Source organism: Nipponia nippon, unplaced genomic scaffold, assembly GCF_047370975.1.
Source record: "Nipponia nippon isolate SJK-2023a ecotype South Korea unplaced genomic scaffold, ASM4737097v1 scaffold_19, whole genome shotgun sequence".
NCBI classification, from domain to species: Eukaryota; Metazoa; Chordata; class Aves; order Pelecaniformes; family Threskiornithidae; genus Nipponia; species Nipponia nippon.
This window is the reverse complement of record NW_028262335.1, coordinates 6,427,351-6,439,991: the sequence shown is the minus strand read 5'-3', so window position 1 is coordinate 6,439,991 and position 12,641 is coordinate 6,427,351. Positions and strand designations below refer to the sequence as shown.

At 46.4% G+C, this 12,641-nt stretch overlaps 1 protein-coding gene across 1 annotated transcript in view; it reads left to right on the top strand.

The window, feature by feature from the left end:
- ACAP3 (ArfGAP with coiled-coil, ankyrin repeat and PH domains 3) overlaps positions 1–12,641 on the top strand; it is a 102,998-nt gene that overhangs the window by 74,511 nt on the left and 15,846 nt on the right. Inside the window, exons 10-17 of the mRNA XM_087755344.1 lie at positions 4,736–4,848; positions 9,071–9,122; positions 9,576–9,676; positions 10,148–10,259; positions 10,858–11,066; positions 11,376–11,445; positions 11,579–11,673; positions 12,221–12,435. Coding sequence (XP_087611470.1) covers positions 4,736–4,848; positions 9,071–9,122; positions 9,576–9,676; positions 10,148–10,259; positions 10,858–11,066; positions 11,376–11,445; positions 11,579–11,673; positions 12,221–12,435 — 967 coding nt within the window. The remainder of the gene's footprint in view (positions 1–4,735; positions 4,849–9,070; positions 9,123–9,575; positions 9,677–10,147; positions 10,260–10,857; positions 11,067–11,375; positions 11,446–11,578; positions 11,674–12,220; positions 12,436–12,641) is intronic.

Here is a 12,641-nt window from a genome sequence, read left to right as displayed (position 1 = left end):
AAAAATAACCAGATAGAGAAAAGGCTGAATTATATTCAGGCACCAGAAGAGAACAGAATGTGCATGCACCGGTGTGTGTGTGTGGAAGGGGTGTGCATGCATCTTTAGGGAATGTGAATTTTCCTCTGAATTATGTTCTCTTTAGAATCAAATAGCCAAACTAGTCACCTACAGCTTTTAACTCACCTCCAGGAGAAGTTCTTTTCAATGCATGGATGTATACCTAATGTTGCTAGTGTGTACATAATATTATTGTTAAATACTGAGCATCATTGGTTACTTAAGTAAAGAGGGCACTTTTGGATAAAGCCTTTGTCTTCTATGAGGGAAAGCATTTATCGCATGTGTTGCTGCTTATCCTAAATGGTACTGAAAATAACATGGAGGTTTGGTAGTAAGATATGTTTCTCTGAATATCTAAGAATACCTGGACTGAAACGATTCACTGGTCATGATTGCCTGGTTTTGATAGTGTTTTCTATCAGTAGAAATGAAAACATTGTACAGAAAAGGACAGTATCATTACTTCCACATTGAATTGATATACTGAGGGAGTAATGTTACGGCTTTTCAGGGAGGGCCATTGCCATCGTGATTGTATTTTAAAGACTTTTAAGGAAGTCTTGGTGTTTTAGAGAAAGGTTCTACCTGTTTTCAGCCAGGTGTTTTGCTCTTTGGGACAGGAACAAGCCTATAAACAAGACTTGCCTACTTCAGTGGGTATGCTCTTAGGCAGGGCTCCTTACTTAGAGGACTCCCCCTCCTAACTCCCCCAAGGATTCCAGGCTGATGAGGGGCCTCTTCACTCTCCATAGTAAGTCTGTTCACTGAAGCTGGAGGTTTATTTCATTTCATCCGCCATTTTCTCTGCATGAAAAGCTGGCTTCACAAGAGCAATTGGAAGAGCTCGCCTGGCCTCTCTGGCGCAAGCAGTCCCTGTGCATGCTGTGTGGAGATGGACAAGGGAGTTCTTAACCGAGTGGGCCATGAGGCAACCTTCAAATAGGGGGGGTTATTTTTTTTTTTCTTTTCCCTTTTTTCTTCTTTCACAGGTCTGTGCCTGTGCTGGGTTTTTACTTTCCATTTGCCGGTTTGAAAGTGTCTGCGTTAATGTCCTTTTTCACATCCCTATGGATGTGTCTCTTGGAATGTATTACCTCATTGTTGCTTCAGCAGCATTCAGTGTGCTCCCATGGAAACCATTGTGATGTCATTTCTGAAAGAATATCAGTTCCCAGGCAGCCTCATGTGTAAACTCGGAATGACAGGGCTGAGAAGGGGAGGGGACAGGGAGACAGGATTGGTGTGATTTACTGGAAGTCGGTGAAGGAAAGGGAAGCAGATGATCGCAGAGATCTGGTTTCTTATTTTGGAAGACATCTGATTTATTTTACCGATGTGTGATCCAACGTGTCACTGCTGTGCTGATCATAATTGCATATGGAGTTATAGCCAAAGCCATTCAGATCCCAATCCTAGGAAGCCTTTTCTGTGTCAAGCATTTTTTCATATCACAGAGACAATGAGGTGCTAAATGCAGACTTAATAAATCAGTCCAAACTCATGTAGAGCAGACTTGCCTACTCCGTGTACATTGCAATGATGGGAAGAATTTGGTAAAAGGTAGTTTATTAAAATCATGCATTAAAATCTCACGTATAGCAGGAAATGGAGAAAGAGGGGACAAGCGAAAGCATACGTGTGCACTCTCTTACCCTGCTTTGTCAAGGGTAAGATTTGAATCAAGAAAGTTACTTTGAATGTTGCACAATGGGTGACACGTTCCTTCCCCACCAGCACCTCCCAGACATCGCGGCTTGGCTTCCAAGGTTGGAAGGTTTTATTTGCGAGTTCTGTGCGGAGTCAGACAGTCCACAGATGTGCTGCATCCCTTGTAAGCGTCAGAGACTTACTGATGGCATAGTTGATGTGCTTAGCAGGAGCTGTGTCCCTCAGCCAGGACCCTTCAACTGATTTCCCAGAGCTAACAGGATCAAAATCTTTTTGTGTCAACGAATAGAATAGATACGGGGACACATTAAGGGCAGGTCTGCCAGTTAAGGGGATTCATTGTCACACACCTGTGTATCCAGCTGTGGCCACATGCTACCATGATGTTCCAGCACCATTGGCAGGATGATCTCCTCAGACAGCTTCTAAGCTAGCTTTGACCTGGAATCAGGTTTCAACAGATGTTCTTGTAACTCTTTTTCCAGAAATTTGTCCTCTCTTTTCAATGGCTGTGGTAAGAAAGTTCCCTGTATGGGCTACAGCCAGAAGATATGCCTAGGAATCCATTGTTTAAGCCCATAGTTTAAGCTCGCTCTAGTGTGCTGGAAGTTTCACAATTGCTCTTGCCATGATTTTGCCTTTCAGCTACCCAAGCTATTTCTGTACATTTCCCTTTTGGCCTTTTCCTGGCAGTGAAAGGAAAAATGGTACCGATCAAGGGGATAATTTCTGGATTTTTTTTCTGCCTCCGCTTTCCCTTACTTCGTTTGTCTCTCAACAGTCTCAATAACTTTGTAGCAAAGACTTCAGGTGCTTCCAAGCAGAGTGCAATGGCACGGAACAAAGCTCCCCTGAGGATCAGACTGCCCTGGGGCTGAGAGGCAGACGGGTCCTTATCCCTCAGATCTCTCCCTTGATTTATACAAATCCAGCTTACAGCTCTGGTCAACCTATTCTGCCTCAGCTGCCCTGCAGTAGTTCTGTTGATAGCAGTGGAGCTGCTCAGGAATTACACCAGCAGAAATATGAGCAGAATTTGGCCTGGGGATGTTTCCTAACCAACGAGAGAACAAGGAGGAGAAGTATCTTCAAATTAATGCAAACACAAGCCATTCTTCTCAGCAACGTGTTTCTATGTTTGGACATCATCCAGATGGCTCTCTGTAGTCTTAGCTGCACATGTACTTGGTGGTTTTTGTATAATTTTCTCTTTCTAAAATGGGGCTTGGTGCAGGTTGGAGTTCTTTCAAAGGCCAGGAACAACTCCATGTGCCTTCAGCTCTTCTGCTTTAGCCATTCAATTTGTAGAGAGGTGTAATACAATACAGACTCAATGGGGTTAAATTCACACCTGGCTTGACTCCACTGGTTTTTACTGGATTTACTCTAGTGACGCATATGGCCCATCTGTTCCTCCTGCACTCATCAGCAATATATCCTTCTTACCATCACACTGCTTGGTTGTATAAGGACAGCTGAAGAAACCTGGTAATTATATTTAGACCTTCCCCCTTACTTTTACCTCTTCCACAAAGTGAGGCACAGCTAAGTGGTCATTTTTAAGATGTGCTTGGAAGGGTTTTGTCCTACACTTGCTGTGCACTTTTCAACAAGGTCTAGATTTTTGGATGTTTGCATTATTTATTATAAAACAGTGCAGATCCTCATCAGATTTATAGAGTTGTCACTTTGGAGCAGCTGTACAAAAATCACGCATTCAAATACCTATGCGTTAGAGGAAAATTCCCTCTAGCCTTTGTTTGCAATATGTACATGAAAGACATCTGCAGAGGAGGACCCCCATGGGATTCATCCTCTTATGGCAAGAAAATTTGGGGCTAAGCAGACCTCTCTTAATTGCATGCCTTACAGCAGTTTCTAGTGTCTAATTGGGCATCATGCTGTCTTTCCAAGGAATGACTCAGTCCTGTCCCATTAGATCTCCTCCTTCGGTATCGGTATTATTCTTATTATGACACCTCCCAGGCAAGCTTGCATCTCTGAACATGAAAATAACTCATCTTAATGAGAGTGAAGTGCATGTTGCCTAGCAACACAGCATCACAAGGGTCTTCATATGCTGAGCTAGGAAAGGCACTTCACTTAATGGGGCTGTTTTCACTGCACTGTTGTGTCTTTGAACCAAGTAGTACGGGGGAAATATTTGCGCTCGAGAGAGGGAGGTGTGGGTAGAATGCATCATTAGAGTGGAATCAGTGCAAAGAGACGATGTGCCTTGGTTCCCCAGGTTAGAGGGAAAGTCATTTAGGTTCCATGACCTGGTTTCTCTTGGGAAGGAGGCAGACCATTGCCCAGGGAGAAGGGTCCCATGTTCTGTGAGAGCAGCTGCTATTCTCTCTGCTCTGTGTCTTGCTCACCAGCTGTCAGAATCCATGAGATCTATCTGATGAACCAGTGCCAAACCTGACAAATCATCTCTGACTGGTAGCATAGCATAGAGAATTGAGTGAGCGCAGATTGGAGATGGCATATGATGATAGCTAATGAAAATGGAATTGATAAGTCTTGCCTTCTAGAAATCATCATGCCTGTTTTCCTTGCGTGAAAAGGCTGGGGTTTGTTCTGTTCCTGGCCCCCTGCAGAACAGAGAGGTGGCAGCAGCATCGCTAACTCACTTGGCCAGTGAAAAGCACCTCTATTGCTTTATTTCCCATTGCAGACTGCCCCAAATATTGGGAATTTTTATCCCTCATGATGATAAGCTACCTGTCTTTCTCCTTATCAGCTACCACAGTGGAGAAATACAGCGTGTATAGTACTTTCCTGCAAACAATAGCTTACTGGAATGAGGATAATTCATGACTGCTATTCATGGCTGAAGCCCACTAAGGCATAGGAATATGCTGTGACAGACAGCTCTGCCTGAACCTTAGGATTTTGACATAGATGTTTTTCTCTTCTTGCTGTTTTGATTAGGCTCATCTCCATCTTGGTCCTGGAGAGTGCAGGCTCAGTTAGAGTCTCAGTCTCTTTCTATTTGCAGGACTTCTCCTATGATGACTCGAAGGTGGAGTTTAATGTTGATGCCCCGAATGGAGTGGTGATGGAAGGCTACCTCTTCAAGAGAGCTAGCAATGCTTTCAAAACGTGGAATCGGTGAGTAATAACTCATATTCCATTTGGTATTTGGGCTAAGACTCTGAACACAGCTAATACTGCCTGCACAGGAACCCACTTCACTTTTAGTGAGATCTTAGCAACTGTTATCATCACTGGAAGGATTCTGAGATAAGTAGTTAAAAGTGAGATAGTTAAAATGAGGTCGGTTTGATAGTTTCTGCATACAGAGACTTTTCTTTTAGGAGCATTTTGTGGGTGGGTTGAGGGAGGTGATCCTTGCTCTGTATTCAGCACTGGTGAGGCCACATCTGGAGTACTGTGTCCTGTTCTGGGCTCCCCAGCACAAGAAAGGTATGGACTTACTGGAGGGGTTCCATTGAAGGGCCACAAAGATGATTAAGGGGCTGGAACATCTCTCATATGAGGAAAGGCTGAGAGAGCTGGAACTGTTCAGCCTGGAAAAGAGAAGGCTTGGGGAGGGATCTTATCAATGTGTACAAATTCCTGATGGGAGGGAATGAAGAAGAGAGCCAGACTTCTCAGCAGCGCCCAGTGACAGGACAAGAGGCAATGGGCACATATTAAAAAGTGACATTTCATCTGGAGACAAGAAACAGCTTTTTTGCTGTGAGGATGGTCAGGCAGTGGAGCAGGTTGCCCAGAGAGGTTGTGGAGATATTAAAAAACCACCTGGGCACAGTCCTGGGCAACCTGCTCTAGCTGGCCCTGCTTGAGCAGGAGAGTTGGATGAGATGATCTGAAGAGATCCCTTTCAACCAAAGTGACTCTGTGATTCTGCTCAGAACCTGTCAGCTGCAAGTAATATCAGAACCTGAAGCCACGTTAGCATAACCGCATCTGAGTAAGTCCTCCCGAGAGAATCAGTATCTCAAGAGATTGGTGTAGCCTTATCAACACATTCACCTGGCTATGTGGCGCCAAGTCAGCTCGGAGCAAAAGAGGAGTAAGCATCTGCTGCATTGCAGTGGTGTTTTAAGACCACATACATTTTCTACCAGCACGTTATAACTCATGTGCTGAGCTTGCAAAGCCACTTGCTTTGCAGGTCTTTGATATTGGTGTGTTGGAGACATGTATATTAATCAGTAAAAGAGCTAGATGCTTGTAGTTTATCTAAGTGATTATTATTTTCCTGTTCAAAAAGAAGTACGCTTCTTTCTGTGAAGCTGTATATTCCTCTTAGGCTGCATCATGGAATGAGCCAGCTCATGCTTTGCTGCATCTTAGTAAATGCCAGGAAAAAAAGGGAGTGCCTTCCACAATGGAGGAATGACCAGGTTCCATGCAGGGAAGACAGGGTGCAATGCAGCTCGAGTCTTGCCCTAGGAAAGCTGTAAATTTATAACCATTAAGAGAAATACCCTAACAACACAGCAGGACATGCCATGAGTATCAAACCTGTCTATTTTGGGACGGGGAGATATGCGAGAGTGGAAATATCAGCTGTGCTGCCAGGAGCTGAGAAATGGCTTTCTCTGCACTGACCCTGCTCTTAATGATTTATAAATATTTCATCTGATAGGTCACTGGGAATGCCGGGCTCATATGCCTCCTGCACGAGTCGGGAGTCTCTGCAGCTGCCAGAGACCTTGGGAAAGTGGAAGCAAAGGTTTCATGTTCTAGCCTTGTTCGATATTTGTGTGTTTAGTTTCCCTTGAGATAGTCAATAGGTTTCATACATGGTTGTGCAAAAGGATTCAAACCCTTTCAGTGAGTTTCTAATGCATGAGATCAATGCCTTTTTGACGTACATTTCCTCCTCACATTACAGGGAAGTGATACAATATTAAGAGATCTTTTACATGGCTATGGGATACATTCAAAGTATACATCACAGCAAGGCTGAAATGCGCTGTTAGACTTTGGAATAAATAAACGCTAAATGGTTCAGTGAACAGTTTGTGATATGCACAGAAACTGCCCGTATTTGCACGGAAAAAAGACTTGAAATTGTTAGAGATCTCTGAATTGGTTAGGTAAGTGATTCCTTCGCACTGAAGCTTCCCCTAGTACTAAGGAGATTCCAGTCAAATGTAGTATAATTTTGTTACCCCTCAGGCTCTCTGGTGCCCTGACAGTTAAGCACTAAGTTTGCACTTGGAGGAACCAGAAACCACAACAGCAGCTACAACCCAGTGCGTCAGGGTGTTAGACTGCAGTGCTCACCAGCTGTTGCACTGGGAAGGTCTCTCAGCTGCGTTTCTATCAGCCTTTTAGGATTTCCTGCTTGGTGGTTCCTAAGCAGAGCATAACCTCGGTCCGTAGCGTGGCTGCTTTCACTGACACCGCATGTTTTTGCAGAGCAGGAGGTCATTCCAAAGTGTGTCAGGTTAATGTCAAGGCCCGTGCTTGACTCTTGTGATAGAGAGGAGCGGTGCCAGGCAACTCCCTTCTCCTAGCAACTCCCCTGGCTGTGAATTCAAGGGTTGCTCCAAAGGGCACTTATCCTGGAGGGAGTGTGGCCTTCTGGGGCTTTCTGGTGTTCCTGATGTCTGAAGTAATGTTAGTGTCAAGGGCTCCAAGATTTCCCTGTCCCCCAAATCCCAGCTATCCTCCCTGTATCCTCCTACATCCCAGTCATACACAGTCTGCATCCTCCCCGCAGCCATCTCCTCAGTCCCACCCACTCTTAGCCATATCTGCCCGCATCTCAGCTATTCACAGCTCCTGTAGCCTACTCATCACCTTCTCACTGTCACTCAGCTGTTCACTGTTAGTGCCTCCCCCTCCTGTGAGCGGGAGGGGGCAGGCAGAGAGAACAGCAAAATCCACGGTTCGGGATATGGGGCTAGGAGCCAGCACCGGGCAGAAATGCATGCTCTGGGGCTGCAAGGGGCAGGAGCAGAGACCAAACCTGAGAGACAAACTTTCCGCTCAGCTTCATGTGACAGCAGAGCTCCATGAGCATAGACTGCTGCTGTCACAGCAGCTCAGAACGATGCAGAGCCATATCAGCTCATCAAAATGGGCTGCCACGTAGATGGGATGGCCTCCGGTTACCTGTATTTTCCCATTTCTCCACAGATATGTCAAGTCCTTTTGTTCTCTCTTATCTGTTTAATATTTCAGCAATGACAAAAGAAAGAGAATCCTGTCTCATCTCGTTTTCCCAGGGAACGTAGTTCTTTTGCAAACAGAGTATGTTTTAAATGCTCTAAAGAACATCTTGCTGCAAGCCTCTGATTCTTTATGCTCGGGTATTCCAGTACCTTCTTCCTGAAGCTGAGTGATGGTCATGGCTTCCATTGCCCTCCATGAAGATGATCAGGTTGCTAAATTTTAGGCTGTATCTTAGAATGAGGCAGTGACTTGGGGGTTTGGATTTAGCACCGAAGATTAAGACACCAGGGAATTACCTCTGCTGTCAGCATCACATGGACCTTCTGTCACTTGTGTTTTAAATGAAAGCTGCTAGCTGGTGATTTGTTGCCTCCTAAGAAGGTAGACCCCCTTCACACACACCTGCCCGTACTCTAGCCATAGGAAACAGGAGCTTTGACATTGTTTGGCCTCCCATAGGCTGTAGTGGGTACAGAGAAATCAGCCTGGTGGGTAGCATGGCCTATATAAACAGCAAGATGTGCAACTCATTTGTATTATTTTCTCCAACACTATTTGTAGAGCTGCCAGTTAGCAGGGTTTTCTGAGATGGATTTTTTTTTTCTTTTTCCCCCACCTGGAAGTTTCTTCATGATGTCAAGGAATTTCTGGCTTGCCTTATGACAGCCTGCTTGGAGAGGCAGCAGGCACACTGCGTCTGGCATGGCATGTGCAAGTAATCCAGCTTCCCCAGTAAATGTCCAGTATGCCTACTGTGCACATGTGCAAGTGTGCCCTAACCAGTGCAACATGTCCCACAGGCACTGGATTTACTACCTGCATCAGGGCCAGTGTGCCCACACAGACTTCTGCCCCAGAAATCGGGCAATAATATGGGACTGCCCTACTGCTTTGTTTCTTCCCGTCTTTCCTTCCTTCGTGCTATACATCGATGTATCTGGAACACTTGCCTCTCTATGCCAGGAGTCATTCTTGAAGGCTGTAAATCCTTTGTTTGTTCTGTGAGGGAGGGCACTGGACAAGTGCGAGCTTTTCTTGTGACATTACTTTCCAGCTTCTTGGAATAAATTGCACTCTTTTTAAATGAAGAGATATCCTGCTTTGCCACAGAACAAACTGCCTCTCTGTAGCTCTGCTGTTGACTTGTTCTCATGTCTGTCTGTCTGTCTTCCCTCAGGAGGTGGTTCTCCATACAGAACAGTCAGCTGGTGTACCAGAAAAAGCTAAAGGTCAGTGTGGCTACCCCAGATGACACTGGCAGATTAGCCAGCTTGTCTGGTATCCTGCTTTGCTGGGGACTGCTGCACCATGGCGGGGGAGTGGGGAGGAGAGTTGGATCAGAGGGACAGCAAGCCCATTCAGGCATTATTGTGCTCCAAAGTTAGACTGTACTGAGAACTAAGTGGCAGCAGATGGCGTTTGTGGTGATCTAAATATTCCTGTTCAGCAGGGGCAGTCGGTGAAGTCCCCAGTAAGCCTGCCACTTTGTGTACATATTGTCCCATGTTTCAATTCTGTATAACCCCTTCCTATTGCCCTGGAGTTGTCTGGTGGTGGGCTGGCTCTGCTCTTGTGGGCTCAGCATATGCTAACCAGCAGGGTTTGGGAAAGAGTTTTCTGAGAGGCCTGACTATGACACAGCTTCAGGGAGCCAACAAAGCCACCTCTTCTCACCCTTTCAGGATGTCCTCACGGTAGTGGTGGAAGACCTGAGGCTCTGTACTGTCAAGCCATGTGAAGATATAGAGAGGAGGTTTTGCTTTGAGGTCGTCTCACCTACCAAGTAAGTTTGGTGGCTTCCCTAGGCCATCCTCCTGGTAGCTGGACTATGCGTGGAACTGCGAGAGATTAGATTTGAGCAGATGCTGCCCTGGGCTATTAAATGTTGATTGGGAGATACCATTGCCTGTACTCTAGAGTCCCTGTGAAGTTTGTCAGACATCAGCATAAGTCAGATCTAGGCCACACTTACCTGATACACATATAGACAGTCAAACTGGCAATGGTCAGCTTTTCAAAACAGCTAGCAGACCTGCCTGGAGTTTTTGAAGAGGGAACACCTCTGACAGTGCAAGCTTGTAGGATTAATTTTTGCCCCTTTGCCTGTCAAATCAAGGTTGTCGTGTCCCGTGTCTTGTCGTGTCCCCCGTCCCCCCCACCTTGGAATGTCTATGCTGAAGATGAAGTGGAACAATTTTGACCAAAATGTGCACCCTGTCCTTTTGATTTTCCAACTCATTTTCTTCCTTCACAGGAGCTGCATGCTGCAGGCTGACTCGGAGAAGCTGCGTCAGGCCTGGATTCAGGCTGTTCAAGCTAGCATTGCTTCTGCATACCGGGAGAGTCCTGACAGCTACTATATTGAAGTGAGTGAGGGGGTCATGGAAGATCCATAATTGTGTCTTAGAGGCCTGATAGTGGGCTTGTGGGCTGTGGCAGGTCCCGTGTGCGTGGGTGCACCATTTGGAAATACTCTCCTGCCCTCAAGGAAGGGAGTTGATGTCAGTGCTAACTCAAAGGCAACAGTTGGTCACCAACCAAAGCCACACTTAGAAAGCTGGGCTGAGATAAAGGCAAGGCTTTAAATGAGGGTTGTCCTGACATCTTCCCTTTCTTGCCATCACTCTCTGGATTGATGTTCCCCTACGAATTATGTTTCCCTGGGACAAGAGCTTGCTCCCTAGCTGGGATAAGTGCAAGTGAGGCACCACGAGAGCAAGTAGTTTGCCAGGCGATGCTCTGCGTGCTGCCCGCAATCCCAGAGCAGGGATGGGGTACGGCGCTGTGTTGTGGCAATAAGACATTGAGGCTTTACCCGTTCCCTTCTTGGACTAGCCCTAGTTTATTCTTCTTCAGATAATGCTTCCTGTCAATGCCTCTGCTATGCAAAGCTCTGGTTTGTTCCACGGTGCTTTGCAGAATCCTAGAACCCTATTTTTTGGTTTGTTTTTTTTGTTCCTGCAGAGACTGGACCGGACTGCTTCCCCATCAACTAGCAGCATTGATTCTGCTACCGACTCGCGGGAGCGCAGTGTGAAAGGAGAGACCATCTTGCAGAGAGTGCAGAGCATCCCTGGGAACGACCAGTGCTGTGACTGTGGGCAGCCGGACCCTCGCTGGGCCAGTATCAACCTGGGCATTCTGCTGTGCATTGAGTGCTCTGGTATCCACAGGTACTGTGTGCATGTGTGCTTTGCGCTGCCAGCCAGGGATTTGGATTGCAAGCTCCTGGAAAAAACGGTGGAGCCTGAATTACAGCTGACTGTACTGTTTGTACAGATAGATTCAAAAGTAATTGCTTGCTGCGGTACCTGTGTGTGCAGGTACATCTGCGTATGCATATGCATAAAGCTCTCTGCTATAGCTACATCTGTATAGATAAATACATAAGAACTGGATTGATCTTGTGCATCTTATGATGCATGAGCAGCTCTGTTTTGAGGCATGTAACCATTTCAGTTTTCTTCCTTTTGGATAAATAGGAGTCTGGGTGTTCACTGCTCCAAAGTCCGATCTCTCACACTGGATTCCTGGGAGCCAGAGTTACTGAAAGTGAGTGTTGGCTTTTAACGGCAAGAGATAGACAAATGGTGGACATGGAGGGAGCCTTACTTGGTGGCAGGCTAGACTAGAGGGAAGGTAGCTCCTCACCTGAGGATTTAATTCATTCCCTGTTGTATTGCAGCTGATGTGCGAGCTGGGGAACAGTACCATGAATCAGATTTATGAGGCGCAGTGTGAAGAGTTGGGACTTAAGAAACCAACAGCAGGGAGCTCCAGGTGAGTCTGAGTGCCCACACTGATCCTCTCAGTCCTGTGGAAAGCTATCCATCCACACGGTAAACCCAAAACCGTAACCTCCGGAAGGTCAGATTGTGACTGGCCCTTCACTGAGGGCCCAGACTACCTCAGGCACCCTGACCTCAGCCCACTCCCTCTGTAGCTCACCTGAGCTTGACTCTCAGCAAGGTCAGTGGGGCATTACCAGCCAGCAACCTGGTGAAACATACTTGGGAACCAGGGCTTGCTGGGCTTACACCTACTCTGAGACCTCCTTACAAATACATGTTACTGAAGCCCGTGGTGTTGCTTAGGGCTGAACATCATGTTCCACTCTCAGCTACACACTGCACTTCTTAGTTTTGCTCTGAAATGGGAGATATTTTTAGGTTTGAGAAACTCTTCCTTCTTAATACAGGCCTCAATGATTTTTAGGACTCAGAGCCAGGTTGATAAAATGACTCAGAGCAGCTTCATCTCCTTGTGGCTATTTGCTTTACACGAATCATGTGAGCCTATGCACAGCTTTATGCTGTTCTTCTCTTAGGCAGGACAAGGAAGCCTGGATCAAGGTGAAGTATGTAGAGAAGAAATTCCTGAAGAAGTTGCCAAATGGGGAGACTCTAACAGAGAATGAGCGGAAACCTCGACGCTGGTGTGTGAAGAAGTGCCAGAGACACAACAGCACCACAAAAGCACCCACGGCTCGTAGAAAGTACCGCCATGAAGCAGGCAATGCCTCACCAGCCATGTTGTCATCAGGTGGGAACCTCCCTTGCCCCGCTGCCCATGCAGAGCTGCGTTGGCCTGCCCACCACTCTTTGTAGGTGTGTACACAGCTGCCCTAATAACACGCATGGCCCCGTCTTTCTCTAGGACCTGCAGTCTGCCAGAGGTATAAGCAAAAATGCTGTTGCACAAACCGTGTTGACACAGGTCTTTAGAGCCATTTCCTAACATTTGCCATC